Genomic DNA, 17,796 nt, shown 5'->3' with positions numbered 1-17,796 from the left:
ACTTACCAACTGTTGCTGCAAACTTATGGAAAAATGTATTTACAAATGTCTGATGTGGTTTCTTGAAACCTCAAACTCTTTATCCAATTTCCAATGCGGTTTTCTCTACTATTGACCATGTCGTCCGACTTAAAACTTTCATTAGGAAAGAGCCCATCTTGTGGCTTTTTTTTTTCAACTTAGAAAAAGCCTTTGACACCACATGGAAACATGGTATTTTGAAAGACCTGCATGACTTGGGCTTACGCGGAAATCTTCCAGAATTTATACGAAACTTTTTGAAAGATTGATCGTTTCAAGTAAAAGTAGGTTCAACCCTATCTAATTTACACATCCAAGGAGAGGGTGTCCCCCCAGGAGAAGCATCTTACCACCCATACTTTTTGAAATCAAAATCAATCCCATCACAAAAACCCCTCAAAACAATATTGACTGCTCACTTTACGATGACGATGTCCTGGTCTGCTATAAATCAAAGTAAAAATAGATCACATTGAAAGTCAGCTTCAGCTTCAACTGGCAACTTGGGCAAATGGGCAGGGGTTTAAATTTTCTACAGCAAAAACGAACATGTCCATTTTTGTCTGTCGCACAAGTGTGTGCCACAACCAGACTTGTCTTTGTTTGGGAAGAAAATTCCTGTTAAAAAACCAGTTGTTTCCTAGGCGTAACATTATTTTCTACCACTGTTAAAGACCTAAAGACGAGGTTTCAGAGTGTTCTCAAAAATATTATCCAATCCTGAATAGTGTGGTGATACTGAAATACTTCTTTAACTCTACCGCTCCCTTATCTGTTCCAGGCTGGACTATGCCAGTCCTGTTTACGGATCAGCTAGGAAGTCTTACTGTAGAATTTTAGACCCCGTTCAGCTTCGCCTAGCCCTAGACGCTTTCCGTACTTCAGCTGTAGAAAGTTTACAGGCAGAAGCTCACGAACCATCTTTAGAACTTTAAAGGAAAAAACTCTCTTCTGTCGTTTCTGTCTCTGGGCGACCATCACGGTGGTCATCTTCAATGTCCATGAATCTGCATTTGAATTTTTTTCACCAAAATTTTATCACAGCATAGAATTGGCATTCTGATTCAGTTCCATATATGGCCTGCATCTCGGTTAAAATGTCCTGTAGTTGCTTCCCTTGCAAGCGCAAAAACTTCATTACTGCCCTGTGCTCAATTTTCTCCATTTTAATGTTGGAATTGGAGAACAACATTCCCCCATTCACTTACAGTGCATTGGTGTTAAAACCAGTTATCGGAAGTTCTCCAAAATTTACATGCATTGTAGGAAGATGATTGTTGGCTTTCTCCCCAAATTTCAGCTTTCTACTTTTATTCCTTCTTGGTCAGGTAAAAAACTTTTGGTATGCCCCTCGTACACTGAAATTGTCATTGTAAGTACCCGTGTAAATGAGAGCCTTTACCGTATTTATTAATGTTTTTATAAATGTCTGTCCGTCCTTTTAACATGATGATGATATGACCATTAACAACAATAAAACTTGTTGGCACTTACATGACCAAAACTGTGTCGATAGTGCCGTAAAACACCAACTCAATCAATCAAAAACTCATACTCAATCAACTCCATGACGCATAGTTTCAAGAAAATTGGTTTCAAAGATTCTCTATCTCTTAGCTAAAACGTTTTTACACCTTATTTGTTGGTGTCAAACTGAAAATACTGGTCAAATTGCTTTACCTATTTTTGCTAATTTGTCCGATATTAGCTTGTTTAATGTGAGTGGTGAAGTACACAATTTTAGGATGTGAGAGGGATAGAGAGATGTAGTAGAGTAGGAGGATGATGTTTTCATGTAGCTTTGTAAAGCATGCTACATTTATAGTTTTAACTTTAGAAGTGCCAAGGCCAGGAGTAAGACAAACATAAGGTTGACAAGGTGTTTGAAAATGGCTGCCCTTTTGTGGTGTAGGCGACAGCCTCAGCCCGTTAGAGAATTAAAAAAAAAATTCCTACACGTGTCCTTGGCCATATTATTAATTTATTAGTTGATTCCTAAAACATATCTCGACATCAGTGCTTTCTTGTTGTATCTCCAGTTTTGATTTAGTAACAGTGAAAACAGTTCATATATCAAAGAGAGTGAGCTTAAGAAGATGTCACATTTTCACGGGGGGGGGGGGGAAAAAATGGAGATATGACAAGAAAGCTCTGAGGTCACATTATGCTGATGGGTGGGCAGCTGTGCCACCTGATACGTTCTTAGAGTTAATAATATATATACTTTGCGGGGAACACATCAGTGATATTCTCATTTGTCTTGAATTCTCTCCCCTCCTCCTCCCTTTATTGTGTTTATACAGATGCCCTTCTTCAAAATTAATGCTGAAGGAAGATATTCATTTTCTCTTTAACTAGTGTGCAGCTTTAGCTGTTTCTGAATGTAAAAATCAAACGCAAATGTATAGTTTTTGCCTCATAATCTAATTTGTTTCTGCTCTTTTCTTTCACTAGTATGCTCTGGAGAGATTAAAAGTGATGTGTGAAGAAGCTTTGTGCTCCAACCTAACGATAGAAAACGTCTGTGACATACTGGTTCTTGCGGACTTGCACAGTGCAGAACAGTTGAAAACCCATGCCATTGACTTCATCAACAGGTGAGTTTTAGTGCAGACTTTGTTGTTGTAGATGTGGATAATGAGAGGACAGAATGTGGATGGTTTGCGGGGGCTCTGCTGTGGTTTGCACCATCTTTTCTATCAAACACCATTATCTTTCCTTCTTTTCTTCGTATGTTACTTTTTAATAACATGTCTAATCTTCAGCACTTATTTTGTCTAATTGTGTTGCAAGTACATTGTACCATAAAACTCGCCCCCCCCCCCGGGGGGTGTCACTGACTGAAGTGGCTTTAGGCCATTGCCAAAGGAAGGACATTTCTCGTTCTAGGGCACAGTAAAATTGTAAATGGGCTGGTCTAACAATGTCATGCTCATAACTGTGCCTGAACTACAACCGGGAATTGCTGCTTTTTCTTTCCTAATCCTTACTATCGTCATTTCGTCTACTTTTTTTGTATGTTTGTCACACTCTTGTGAACTGCTATTTCCGGGGTACCGTGATAGTCGAAGCAGACTTTGTGCTGCTGAAGCTAGAGAGGTGAGCAGAGTAAGTTTGATTCCCGGTAAAGACTTCTTTGTTGACATCCACCCCTTTGCGCTCATATGACCTTATGCAGTTGCAAGCGCTGTAAAACCCTCTACTATAACTAAGTAACTAACCATAAAACTCTTACTGAAACTAGACTATGGGGAGTGCACAATGCCAACAGCTTTCCATAAGTTTGCTTTTTTGTAGCTGAATTGTCTTACCCTTGTTTAGTTTTTTTTTAAAATGTGCCTTCCACCATCAAGCCATTATTTTATTAATTTTAAAAATTAACTCTTAATGTGGCTCCTGTGCAGGAAGGTGTTGATGTTTTTGTCTGTGCAAACTGAATTATTAAAAAAAAATTAAATTGAATTAGAGTACAGATGTTGTAATTTTCTGTATTTTCTAAGGTGAAGTCTATGGTTGAAGATTGTTTTCGTCTTTTTTTTTTATTCATCTATTTATTTATTTATTTATTTATTTATTTTCAGCCATGCAACGGACGTCATGGAGACGACAGGCTGGCGCTCGATGATCCAAGCACACCCCCACCTCATTGCAGAAGCGTTCCGAGCCCTGGCCAGCCAGCAGTCCCCTCCCCTTGGGCCCCCTCGTAAACGTAGCAAACAAGCTTAGACAGCTGTTCCCCCCTCCAACCATCATTAAATCATCATCGTCATTATCATTCCCCCTCCCCAAAGTCCCTTCCTCGTCACTACTTCACAGTGGAACTACGACTCCCTGCTTCTCAACAAGGCCTGCCCTGTCTTATACAGTGTTTCTGAAGCTTTTTTTGGGGGGGTCATCTATCTACTACCATTTGCTTTTCTGTAGATTTCACATGCTGGCTTGTTGTGACAGGAGCTTGTATATATTGTGTGAACAATCGGAGTGTTGTATGGCTGAGCATGGTCTTCCTGGTCTTTCCACAGAGAAACGTGTTACACAAATGCAGGATTTAGTGAGGGGATCCACTGTACTGAATTATGTAGAGCAGTAACTAATTTTTAAAAAATGGTTAGAGCAGGAGACACAAAGTCTTTTCCCTCCCTGAGTGGATCGTGTATCTCGGGGGGGGGGGGGTTTTCTGGGTTGTTGTATCCATTTCAGCATAGGTTAGCCCTGACCCGCGGGATTGAAGCCAGACTTTGAATGATGTAAATTGTGTTAATTGGAGGCGTAAAAACACCCAACATTTTTATTTTCACTAGATCGCACTACATTTCACAGTGTAGAGAAGATTCCTGTGTTCAGTCTGGTTTCCTGTTTTTTTGACAAGTGATGCTCATTTTTAGCTAGCACTGTGTTTTGAATTTTAACAAAATAAGTGTAAACTAAACTTGCAATTTACATTTTCTAAACCCTTTGAAGACTCAATGGATACTTGTCCAACAGCAGATCAAGGGCCATGTTGTGTAACACATAAGATGCAGAAACACAAATTTCAATATTCCATAGTATGCATGCTTTTGTCTTGTCAGGCACGTGAATAATGAATTGAAAAATTTGTATGAATAATGAAGTTATTTTTAGTGCCCCAAAACTTGTCTTCTAGCGTTGTTGAATAAGAAAAATGTTCGTCCTCAAAAAGTTTAGAGCAAGTAGAGTGAAAGCCAGGTAGACTAACTGGCGCAGGCCCTCGTGGCTAGAAATATGATGACTCCCTAGCAATAGTAGTTGGATACAAGCTTTCCAAGGAATGTGGATTGCAGAGTGCTATGGGAAAAGATCTTAAAATTTAGAAGGGATCTGTACATTTGTATATGTGTAGACGGTTTTGTCCTTTTTTTTTTTTTTTTTTTTTTCCCCGAGAAGTAAAAGAGTTGAGCTAATCCGTTTGTTATACAAAAAGTTTTTTGTACATAGGAGAGTCTGTACCTGGTTTGCTTGACTACTTTTACCGTAGCCTTTCTTTAATGCTTGAGTGATCGGGTCTCTGGTCAGATGGTGTATATGGCTGTTTGCGCGTTTGTAGGAAGAATTTGATAGCAAGTGAAAATGGTTCAATCTTATTGTGTAATTAAGGTGTAAATATTTTTATGAGAAAGCTTTGTTATGCTGCACAGTGTGTTCTGCTGGATGCATGCATATCATCAGCCAGCTTGTCAGATGTACTAAGCCCAAAATTTTGAATTTTTTTTTCTTATTTTAGTTTTTTAATCTGTGGTACTGGTTGCATATATACTCATAAAATATTTTGTCGAAATTATAATTCTAAATGTTGAAAATAACTCGAGAAAAAATTCGTAATGTAGATACTCTTTGTTAAACAACTGAAATAACTGCTTCTCTCTCTCCTGAAAAATTTTGCTTTTTGGGCTATGACATTTGAACAGCTTGATGAGGATATATATTTATATGTGCTGTCTATGCAGGTGGTCAGAAAACTGTCTTCTATAGTCAAAACAGAATAGAGTATGACTCTGGTAATAGGCGAGATGTGATAGCGAGATTGTCTTGCAGATACAGTGGAGTCTGCTTAAACCGAATATAGAAAATTTGAAAACAGCAGTATTCTGAATGAAAAAGGAAATGGTCAAATTCTTTTCTTCTATTAGAGCAACCTCTCTTCACCAAAAACCCAGCTAAACTGAAGAAAATGCATCAGTCCCTCTGATTTCGGTTAAAGTGGACTCCTTTGTATATATTGTATTTTCCTGGGCCCCGTCATGCGCTGATTGTACCTCAGTCTCAGGCGTATAGCTTTAGCTGTTTACATTATCCTCACTGAATGGACTGACCTGAGCCGAACAATGTTTTTAGATTCTTTGGTAGACCTGTGTTGTATAACTACTTTGTGCATAGTTCATGACGTCAACAGAAACCAACAGACCTCGGACTCGCTCGAGTCACCAATTCTTAAAGGAGCCTTTAAAAATTTTTTTTTTTTAATTTTGTATAATCTTGAATGAATAATTTCTTGTATGAGACTGGAATACGGCTCTACTTGCTGGGTTTCATTCAGGTGTTTATTGTGACTTGAAGCCCCACTGGGAGGGCAAAGTGATCTGTTTCTTAGCCCAAAGGTTCAGTTTTTGAGAATGTGGAACACGCACAGTGCACGGCTATTTGTTTATTTGTCTTAGCTGGCGTTATTTTTATAGACCAGATGATCCTTTTTTTTTACCCTTGAGATTTTGATTTATTTTCCCTCTTTAAAAGTTATTTTTCTTTTCACTCACTCTTTTCACTTGATGTTCAAGTGATGTGGATAATCGGACAAATTGTTTCCGCCTGTCAGTCTTGTGTACTGAGTGTGTAGTACAAGTCTGCCCATGTTTCTCAACCAGTGAGTATGACAAGCCGTACTTTGTGTGTCATTATGTATTCAGGGAGAAAGGTCAAAGGTGTATTTGAAATGCATTTCTTGTGGAAGTCTAAAAAATATTCAGTAGAATTACATTCAAGCATGTCAAGACACCATTCATTGTCGAGGAGAAAAGTAATTGCCGTAGACAGGTGGATATCTTGGATAGTGTGACTGTAATATTTTTAAAAATCCTAGCCGGGAGTTAGGAAGTGGCTGTTTTGTAATGATGATTGTATTGGATGGGTGGCCGTTAGAGCAGGTTCCCCTGTACTGTGTAATGAAGTGGTAATTAGGCACTGCTCTAGGTGACTTTTTTTTGGACTGGTCAGGAGGTTCACGTTTTGGGAATATTTTTGGTCTTCACAGGGAGATTTTTTGAATTTTGAAAGGAAGTGCACAGCAGTGTGCCAGATTGAATCTTCTTGACATGTTCTCTACCAAAAAGGTTTTCCTCTTCTGCTTTGTGTGGACTAGGATCTCGGGAGATTTCCTCCACCTTTCTGTATTTCTCTTCTTTGAACCCTTTTCTTCGAAGACAAACATTTGTGGTGTGGCGGTTAGGTTCCTCACTATTGTATGCAGGAGACCTCAGTTTAACTTCCATGTCATGTGGGAAGAGTTTTTTCTGTCATCTCAGTCATTCTGCTTGGGATATTGTATCCCTCTCTGCCTCAGTTAGTCCTGACAGTAGGGTTGGAGACCTGCCTCCTAAATGATCTAAAATGTGAAGGGATTTATAAATCTGTGTACATGTGTGAAGCTGCTTTACTGGAGTGGAACCCTGTTTGTCTTCCCTGTGTGTCAAATGTTGGTTTCTGGACTTTGAGTTTCTGTTCCACCAGCCTAGTGTTTTACTTGTATTCTCCGAAGACAATCTGATAGAGATTTGTAAAGTGTTTGGGTGCTTTGCTGTTGCAGGCAGGAGACCGAAGTTCAGTTCCTTAATGTTTCACATTTTTATTGAATATCTGGGTCTTTCTGTTCGGATAATGAATCCCTCTAAGCTTGCATCGGCACCTATTAAATGATCTAAACTGTGTCGGTTGATGAATGCATAAAACGGCTACATCAAACAACAAAAAAAAAAAAGAAATAGGAAAAGAAATTGTCCAGAGGAGAGGGATCATACCCTATTTTACTTTGATCTGCCTTTCATTTTTTTGGAGTGGGTGGAGTTTTCTTTCTTTTGTTTTGTACATGTACATAAGTGCAAGGAAGATGAAATCTCCTGTACTTTATAACTCGCTGGTATTTATTATTGTATGTCTGTTGGACTGTTTTGGCAAGTCGTTTGTCCTTTATGGTGATTGGCTAGGCATGGAGTGGGTGTTGTGAAAGGCCAGTGAATGTGCTGTAGGGGATTGGTCGACTGTTGTTCAGTTCCTGGGTTATAAGTTTTGTTTAATTTTCCGGGTTTTTTTGTACATTAAAAACATTTTTAGCAGTAGAGTTCAGCAAATATGTACATCAGTGTATCGGCAGTTGTGTGTGTGTGTGTGTGTTTGTGGATTGATGACAAGTCTGGGTATAATGTGGCTGTGTTTTGCGTCCATGTTTCAGCTTCTTACTGATGAGAGAAAGAAAGATTGCTCCCTGTGCACATGCATCCGGCCTGGGATATTTTCATGAATGATGAATGTACTGGCACAGTATTTGTTACTAGAGCATTGTAGATGAAAAAGGGTTGCTCAGGGACTTGGAATTCATCTGGTTATCATTTCCTGCAATATTAAGACAAACTGAGCTTTATACACCATTTGGGTTTTTGCTTCTCACAGAGGTTGGTGGCACCCCTCATTGCTACCTTGTCTCTTCTAGCAAACTGTTTTAAAAAATCTTATGTTCTGATTGGGTCATTTGATAGGACATTTCCATGGTTTGGAAGTCTTTGGATGCCTTGTTGGACAGAGTATCCTGCTAATTTGATAATGTGTCTCTTAGGGTGCTGTTAAAACAGCTTTGGGAGAGCCAGATGGCTCTGTTGGGGTTTAGTAAGTCAAAGACATTTTTTTCCTGACTATTTCATGCTTTTTGTTTTGTTTATTTATTCTTTAAGATAACGTCAGGGGTGGGTATTGATAGATTGAAAAAAATGAAAGGACAATTTGACTTCACATTCCACATTTTATGTTATGAAACATGTACAGAGATGTCCTGTGAAATAGGTTATTTAGGTATTCTTGTGTTTGCATGCATTCATCTCAAAACTAAGTAACTATAGCTCAGGTATACTACTAAACTATTGACGCTTTGCCGAAAAAGAAAAGTACTATCTGATGCTTAAGGGTGGTGAATGTAGATCCCCTCAAAATCCCCAAGTTTCTGTGTTTTGATTTGATTTGCCTTTCTTTTTTTTTTTTTTCAGATTATTAATTTCTTGTCCCTTTTTCGCTTTCTTGATATTGGAGAATGATGCCGGATTTTGTGGGGTTTTCTTTGTGTTGTTGTGAGAAGGATGATTGCACAAGTGTATTTCAGTGAAGATATTTGTGGGCCATGTATGTGGACACTATGGCGGCGTTTCTCACTTTAACCCAACTCAACCTCAACCAAATGTTGGATATATTGCGAATCCCCTCTGGTTGCACTTCTTCTTGCATAAGGGACTTTTTTTCTGATAGCCAGAGGGACAATGATTTTTGACAAAATTAAATGTGACTGGTGACTGACTTATTGTTATTGTAGACATGACTTGGAAAGTATGGATAGTGACCTATTGTTATTGTAGTCATGACTTGGAAAGTGTGGATGGTGACTTACTGTTAATGTAGTCATGCATGAGCAAGTGAGTGTTAGTGTTAGAGATGACATGAATTGCTGGTGCTATAGCTGTTGTGAAGGTTGTGTGCTTGCCTGGAATTCTTGAGAGAAAATGGAGTGGAATTATATATATATATATATACATACATGTATGTGAAGTATTGTGGTGAAATCAGTCACTTGTCAAAAGAATGAAATTGAAGAGACAGCATTTTTTCACCCGTTTGACAATTTTTATCTAATTTTTGTCAACACCCCTTATGTCCATGTAAAAACACAGTTCTGTTTTGATTTTACTGAAAACGTTGATTAAAGGTACAGCAAATGTAAATTAATAGTTTACATGAAATGTCAACCTTGGGAAGTCACCAAACTTTATAGCAGCCATTTTCTCACTAGATTTAATTCTACCTCTGTAACTGTAACCAGGTGACCCCTACCTCTTTCAGCTGTAAATACCTCAAATTTTTAAAATAAGATATATGGGTATTTTTTTTTTTTCGTCAAAAGCAAGACAAACAAGCTTTTAGATTAAACCGAAAACTCTACACGACCAATAATTGACGGGCACCTGATTTCACCGTGTCGTGACACACACTCACACACACACACACATATATATATATATATAAGCAGGTAGCTGTGGAAGGCTGAAGTGGGCATTTATTCAACAGGTCTAGCAGGATGTGGGATGATGAATAGAGGTGTCGTGTGTTTTATTGGGAGACTGGTTGTGCGAGTGTTGCTTCCTGTTTGCATGTCAGGGTGGTCGGATGGTGGTTTCATGTAATTGACATCCAAGTTTCTCATTGTGATTCATTGTATTTCTGTGTCACTCAGTTTCTGTTTTTGTTTCAATAATTGATTTTTTAAATCACCCTTTATGATGACAATAAATCGTGTAATGTATAATGACATTTCATTTGTTTTTGCTTTCTTTTATTTAATTCTGTGCTAGGTTTTTGTTTGATTGTCTGTTCTCTATATTTTAAGTGGGTGTTGGCAGGTGCTCTGGTCCTTCTTTTGGGGAACTGCTGCTTTTTCTTTCCTTATTCTTACTACAGTGGAACTCGGATTCAACGAGAAGAGATAGATTCCCCGTTTTTTTTTCTTCTTTAAAATCAATAAAAATAACCCGGATTCAACGACAAACGAGCTCTCGAATTAGTGAGCTCAGATCCAGGATGAACAGCCCCCGCAGACGTTGCTTCGCTAATTTTTCTCCCAGAACGAACTTTATTCCCGGATTCCCGGAAACCATCCATAGCACCTGCATCGTGAACCATTATTCACTTACCCGATTGCAAACGACCAATCGGCGGCCTTTTTTCATACCAACACATTCGTTGTTGGTGCGGGCACGTGTCTACTCTGGTGTGTGTCGGGGTCGGTTGGGCTGCCTGCACACGTGTGGCTGTGTGTGCGTGTCGGGGGGGGGGGGGGGGGGGGGGCGCAAGCGGTCCGGGTGTTGAACGTTGCTGATACAAACGCGTCTTTTTTTTCCCCCTCGGCAACTGATCATTATTACAATGATAAGCTAGTCTTGACGTAGATCTACGTAATGAATTGTGCGCTGGTCTATGGAATCAAACGTTGCTGTATGCTAGGCTCTTCACAGAAACAACTTTTTGGTAAACAATCGAGATGACACACGCTGGCCTTTCAGGCACTACTTGTGACTTCTCTTTATATACATTACTTGCTCAGTGCCTGTAATTATCTACACAAAACCTCATGTTTGCAATAAAGAACACTCGGATTCAACGAGATTTTAGGTCAGGCTGGGCGACCTCGTTGAATCCGAGTTCCCCAGTATTGTGGGTGGTTGGAGGGTGCTCTGGTGCGGTTTGCTCCTTCTTTCCTATCAAACATCTATCGTCCCCTTCTTTTTTATGTTTGTTGTTACTCTCTTGAAACACCTCTAATCTTCTGGTGCTCATATGACCGTAAGCTGTTGCGAGCGCCGTAAAACCTAAAACCTTACTAAAACAAAACAACATCCCCTCTAATGTTTGGCGCTTGACCTATTTGTGTTCCAAGTGCTGTAAATCTCTAGGAAGTGTCTACGTACTCCCTGATTGGGGTCTGCGCAGTCATGGTGTCTAGGTGGACCCCAAAAATGTTGGATTGTGATTGGCTCGCTGAGCGAGCGGGTAGTTTACATTGGTTACAATGCAAGGCTACTGATCATCTCGGGCGGTGTGTCGATCTAGTGTTACTATAATTTATTTATTTTAGCCCAGAGAGAGTATTTAATTAATAAACGTATCTAGATCTAGAATCTACATCTAGACCGAACTGCACACTCTTAGCTGGGTGCACAACAAAATCTAGATCTAGATACGTTTATTCATTAAATACTCTCTCTCTCGGCTAAAATAAATAAATTATAGTAAGACATGATAAATCTAATCGCTACCCGAGATGATCAGTAAGTAGGCCTAGCAGTCTTGCATTGTAATCAATGTAATAATGTAAACTACCGCTCGCTCAGCGAGCCAATCACAATCCAACATTTTTGGGGTCCACCTAGACACCATGACTACATAGATCCCAATCGGGGAGTACGTAGACATTTCCAAATCTCTAACTCAAACTTGACGCAGACTAGCAAGATATCAGCTGAGCCACCAGTGTGTCCACACATAATTGTTTGCATGAAATACAGATGGATAGGCAAACTGTGAGCGCTAGTCGAGTCTTTCATTTATCTTGCAGATTTTGAGAAGCACATGGACTTGAAATTGGCTATACAACTCTGGGAAAATCAAGATGGACAGACAAAAAAAAAAGCAGAAGAATAATGAGGAAGTAGAACCTTGCACCTTGGCCTTCCGATCGTCCTGCAGAAGGCAGTTCTGTTGTCTGTCTGGACAAAAAAAAAAAAGTCTGGACTCGAAAAGCCACTTGGATTTGTTGACACGTGATCTCAACCATTGTTTTCCAAACTTAATGTTCAGATCTTTTTTCATTTAGGTAGCAGACTGCTTCGACCTTGCTTGTCAGATCAAAACTGAACTGTGTGGGGTTCATCACTCCAGCAGACAGATGTCGATGATTCAGATTGATTTATCAAAAACATCAGAATCAAAGTCATGTCTTCTGTTTGTTTTGTTTTGGTATTTTATGCACAGCGCTCGCAACTGCATAAGGTCATATAAGTGCTTGGGACACCTTAAACATTTTCAGTTTGGTCGGAATTTATTTTGAATTTTGCCCTGGTGGCGACCGAAGCCTTCTCTTATCAATTTTCGAAAAGCAAGGGATCTTTAAGGTGCGCAACTTGTACACTGTACCTCTAAGATTTTTCGCCCTTATCCGAGAAGGTTAGGGGTTGGATCTTACCTACACTAACTAAAATAAGGGGTGTGGCTGAAAGACAGCAGTAAGAAGGAGCCAAGGAGTAGCAGTAGAAAAGCTGCAGAAAGAGTCAGTAGCCCAGAGAAGGGGGCAAAGGGGGTAGGGGTGGGGGGTGGAAAGTGGATACGAAAGCAGATGACAGAACATGGTTAGAGGGAGGTGGACGAAAATTTTTAGAGAATAAAATTTTCCATCGCTGTCAGGTTTTGTTGGACCCGAGACTTATTGAATGACAGGCGAACGTCATAACTTCTTGACAACGAGAGCCCCCCCCACCCCCGTCTCCTCTTTGCAATAACCGTTACATCATAGATGCAAGTAACACACGTGTAAACAAAAACGTTTTGACTTGCAAGAACAGACATCTAGATCCAGAAACATACGCATTTACTGACAAAATCATTGTATTTATTACATAAATACTTCAACAAGCCAAGTATTCAACAATTATTATTTTGCTTTCAGCTCAAGCAAAAGCCCCATACAAAGGAGTCACAGAATCCATTGCACTTAAAATCAATGATTTACATTAAAATAAAAAAGCACTACCTGGTGATTCCTACTATGAAGTCTAAGTATAAAAAATAATGTTCAAAATATTGTTACTTCAAGATAAACTGAGAAAATTAAAATTTCTCTCCCCCTCTCCCCAAATCAGAAATTCTCTAAAATTATAAACAGCAAACATAACAAAACAATATGAAACAGACTAGCAGACATAACATCTAAACTTGTAATTCATAACACAATAATTTCTGAATATATAGATTTTATCCCCTCTGATAATTGGACACCAAATGGGCAAAAGGTAAAAGAATATCACGTTTAGGGATATTCCATGAAAAACAAAACTGCAGTGAAGCAAAGATGATGACCTAGGGGAAAAAAATTCTAATCAGTGGCGGAGCCATTCTTTTTTTGTTCTGTTTATTAGAAATAGAAGCAGCTTTCATCTAAAAAAATTAAAAACACCTAAAAAGCAACAAAAAAAAAGCTCTAACCAAACAAAAAATGACAATCATTGAGAATTTTTTTCTGAAGGTCATCCTCTGTGTTTTATGGGTGTAAGAGTAAGGAAGTTTAATTTTTCATGAAATGGCCCTTTATCCAATTCTTAATTAAGTCTGAGTATGACCGTTACCGCAGGAAATGTCCAGAATATTCATTGAAACAACACAACAGAGGTTAACTTTGACGGCTTGAATCTCCCTGGCCATTCTCACCCTGTCTCTGATCTTGATTGGCCACATACTCTCGTAGCAAACTCTCCGCCTTCCCTCTTTGGCTCTCAGGTTTCGGTGCTTTGCCTCGAAACAATCCCTTACTGGGGGCACCTTTTCCATGAAACACTTCGCAGATCCTGAGAATGACAGAGAGGAATATGATAAATTGAGGATGTTGTGTTGAATATTTTGTGTCTTGTCCTGGTACAATCTATAAGTTTGCCTCCCTCATACATTATCATCATCATAAACTGCCAGATTTAGAACATTCATTGGCGATCATGTTCTCCACTCATTTCTCTGCTTGGAAGCTCTCAAAAATCCTAAATTATCCTAGTGTTTACCTATACTCCATCTGTTCTGGTTTTTCAAATTCTATAAGTTTATCCGGGTCTACCCCCCGCCTCGTTTGTCTTCTATTTTTTCAGTGAGAGCAAGATGTTCAAAGCATTTATGTCGAGTCAAGTGTCCCGGAAATTGCACTTGTCACTTCCTAACTGATCTTATTAATTAGTTACCTCCCTGCTGTACACAAGTATATAACTTCAAAGGTAGACCTGTAGCAAACAAATATCAATAAATGTCGGGTTTTTTTAAAGTTAGTGTTTTTTTACGGCGCTCACAACTGCATAAGGTCATAGGAGCACATGGGACACATTAAACTTTTTCAGATGGTAGGTAATTTTGAATTTTGCCCAGGTGGCGGCCCAATCCTACTCTTATTGATTTTAGACCACCAAAGGGTCTTTAACGTGTGCAACTTGCACATGGGCCCTCCAAGATTTTTCGCTGTTGTCTGAAAAGGCTAGGTGTAGATCTTTCCTACCAAAAGATCAGGGTGTGGCTGAAAGACAGCAGTAAAAAGGAGCCAAGGAGTAGCAGTAGAAAGGCTGCAGAAAGAGTCAGGAGCCCAGAGGAGGGGGCAAAGGAGGTGATGAGGTGGGGTCATAAAGTGGAGATGAAAGCTGACGACAGAACATTCGCGGATTCGAACCCGCGACATTCGAATGAGAGGCAAACATCTTAACCTCTAGGCCACGAAAGTGGAGTAATGAAGAAAGAGGCTTATGCGAAACCAGTACATACAAGATGACATATTTTATCTGTATGTCTCCCTTACCCTTCTTCCCACCATGCATTCATACAAACACACACTCAAAAGAGTGTCCGAAAAGGGGGAAGAATTACCACTATAGTTAAGTTTTAGAGTTTTACGGCAATTGGAACCCAAATAGGTCATATAAGTGCTGAAGATTAGAAGTGTTACTTGAGAGTAAGATACAAAGAAAAGGAGAAGAGATAATTGATGTTTGATGGTAAAGAAGAAGCAAACCACACCAGAGTGCTCACAACACATTATGCAGCGTGAAAGAGACGCAAAACTAACAAATGCAAACTAAAAATTACATAAATCTAATAAACATGGTATAAAAGTGTGTACATACACATACATCCACACATCATGCCCATAAACCACCTCTTAACAAACAAGAAACATCCATTCTGGTCACTTACTTTGGTCCCAGCTCCTGGATCAAAATCTGGGGTCCAGCCAGCACAAACATACCTCCATCTTTATCGTCACCAGTGGTCACTAGTTTGGGCAGGTTCTGACAGAGAATTTAGGGACAAAGAACATATAAGTAAAAGGAAACTTCACCATTCACATTTTAGCGTCAAATCTTGCCGATCGGCGATGTGTACGGTGTATCACCCACTTTCTTTAGATTTTCCCCAAAATGCCTTTGCCTTTGATGGCAAGTGTATTTTGTGATGGCAAAGTATTAAGCACAGTTTCACTCTACAAAATGTATCAATCAATTAATCAGGAAAAGCAAAATTTTGTTGTAAATTTAACATAATACCCACAATGACAAACCTCATTTACAGGTGTGTGGTCAGAGGATGCCACTTGTTGGCCCTACATTTTTTCTTTTCCTCCATTGCTTCTGTATGTCTATTGCCTATCTTGTATTTCCCTGTACCTGACAAGATCAAAAAGGTCATCATCATGTCAATATATTATGATTCTCTTTACTCAAGCCCAAACTGAAACACATTTGAAGATGTACTGTTCCACCTAGTAGTCCCCATACACCCCTTTCATGAATGTTGTGGCATTTATTATCCCCACCTGTCCCCTACCCAACCCTCCCCCTTTTATAAGGGAAATGTACTGTTATGAACAATCCTCAAACATATTTTAAATCATTTACTTCCTCAAGCACACAAAGAGCCTAATCAAGCCAGCATTTATTCACTTTCTCTAAAACCTGCTTGCATCCACAAACCGGAGAACAGTGTCACAGAGATTACATTGTGAAACTTCAGTAATAAACAATAATAATAATTCCATTTAATTTACATAGAGTGCATACCATGCTTTGCAGCATGCTCTATGCACTTTACAACTAATATTATTAGTTTATTACCCCAGCAGACCCTAGAATACTCAGAAACATTTTCAGCTGCCAAGGCAGCATACAGTGCAAGCTGAACATTACACACACTAAACATTAACAAACTGACTAGATCTTTAGTTGTCTTTTCATTTCTAAGTTTGGGTAAGACCAATCTACCAGTCACAGAGAACTCATGTCTATGGTGTAGTAGCGGCAGTGGTCTAGTGGTTAAGCCTTAAACCCGTAACCGTCAGGCTGTGGATTCGAATCCAACTAGGGGCCTGACGTTGTGTCCTTGGGAAAGGCACTTTACACAAATTTTCCTTAATTCACCCAAGTGGGAATGGGTACCCAGCTATAGACAATGAAAGATCTTGTCAGTCTGTTAATGTTAGAGGGCTTAATCGGCTGCTTACACTGTATGCTTCCCGGGAAGCCTAGAATCTTTCTGAGTATTCTATAGTCTGCTGGGGTAATAATATATAGTGTTTGAAGCAGATAGAGCTAGCTGTCGAGTGGGGATATGCGCTATACAAATGCTATTTCTTTTTCTTCTTCTTATTATTAATGGTCTTGGGCCTTGAATGGAAAGGGAAACCCTCGAGCCAATGAAAGAACTTGGCACAGGCATTAGTGGTTAGGCGTTTCACCATTGCAAGTGAACCGAGTTTGATTCCTGGGTGAGGAAAAATTTTATCGAGCATCTCAGTTTCTCAGCAGAGATGTTGTACACCTCTCAGCCCATATTGACCCTGACACGCAGGGTTGAAGTCCGCCTCATAAATAATCTATACTGTATTGATGCGGGCACACCAACATTTTTGGAAAAACAAAATTGGAGACTCTTACCTCGTCTGCTAACTCGGCAATGAGCACAGTTACGTAATCATTGTCACCGTCTTTCCTGTCGGACAGAAACACGATAGATTTACTGAGGTCCCAATAAAAGCATACAGTCAAAATAGTTCCAAGATGCCTCATCCATTGAGGAGGAGAAAAGTGGGTGTCTTGGACAGCGTCATTATAATATATAGAATAAAAAACCCCACAAGGGTTGAGGGTGGGGGGGATTGGGAAGTGGTTGTTTGTACAGGTAACCGGTCATTTAGTCCCACGGTCATATCCCGTCACACCTCTCCAAAATTGTTATGTTGGTAGAGTTTTGGAGGACCAGCCTAAAGCTTTTTTTTAAAGTTATAATTATTAATGTAAATTAAATTTTTGTCTAAACTGCTTCCATTGCTGAACAATAGTTTTTAAAATAAGGCAGAAATAATGTCTGGTAAAGAGTTAGTAAGGCTTTATTTGAAAGTAAGGCCGGGTCTATAGCTTTTAGCAAAATTGCAGTACCGTACATTTCTATTAGCTAATTCATTTCTAACTGAACTAATAATGATCTTGCCAATCACACCTTTCATCAATAATACTTAAGAACTTTATTGATCTGACTCAACAGATTTAAAAAATGTCAATAGGCCTACATATTATGAATGAACGGTGTAGCTGATCGGGTAGGTGACGAAGCAGCAGTTAACTAACAAACATGCACAAACTAGGTACCAGAAACTAAATTTTCAAAGTAGTTGTATGCCAAATTTATCAGTTCCATTTGAAAGGCCTATATCCACTG

The 17,796-nt window shown here is 39.3% G+C and overlaps 2 protein-coding genes across 3 annotated transcripts in view; one reads left to right on the top strand and one right to left on the bottom strand.

The window, feature by feature from the left end:
- Positions 1-10,098, top strand: part of LOC101861351 (speckle-type POZ protein) — a 29,181-nt gene extending 19,083 nt beyond the window's left edge. For both annotated transcript variants that reach the window (XM_005095034.3, XM_005095035.3), the window contains exons 9-10: positions 2,476-2,618; positions 3,603-10,098. In XM_005095034.3, coding sequence (XP_005095091.1) covers positions 2,476-2,618; positions 3,603-3,747 — 288 coding nt within the window. In that variant the 3' untranslated portion in view covers positions 3,748-10,098. The remainder of the gene's footprint in view (positions 1-2,475; positions 2,619-3,602) is intronic.
- Positions 10,099-12,927: 2,829 nt separating this feature from the next.
- Positions 12,928-17,796, bottom strand: part of LOC101848103 (alanyl-tRNA editing protein Aarsd1-A) — a gene marked incomplete in the record, with an annotated part of 17,873 nt that continues 13,004 nt past the window's right edge. Inside the window, 3 exon segments of the mRNA XM_013080653.2 lie at positions 12,928-13,901; positions 15,280-15,374; positions 17,016-17,070. Of these exon segments, the coding sequence (XP_012936107.1) occupies positions 13,727-13,901; positions 15,280-15,374; positions 17,016-17,070 (325 nt within the window).

The sequence above is a fragment of the Aplysia californica genome, unplaced genomic scaffold, assembly GCF_000002075.1.
Source record: "Aplysia californica isolate F4 #8 unplaced genomic scaffold, AplCal3.0 scaffold00094, whole genome shotgun sequence".
Lineage (NCBI taxonomy): Eukaryota > Metazoa > Mollusca > Gastropoda > Aplysiida > Aplysiidae > Aplysia > Aplysia californica.
Note: the sequence above shows the minus strand (reverse complement) of the source record. Positions and strands in the feature narration are given on the sequence as shown.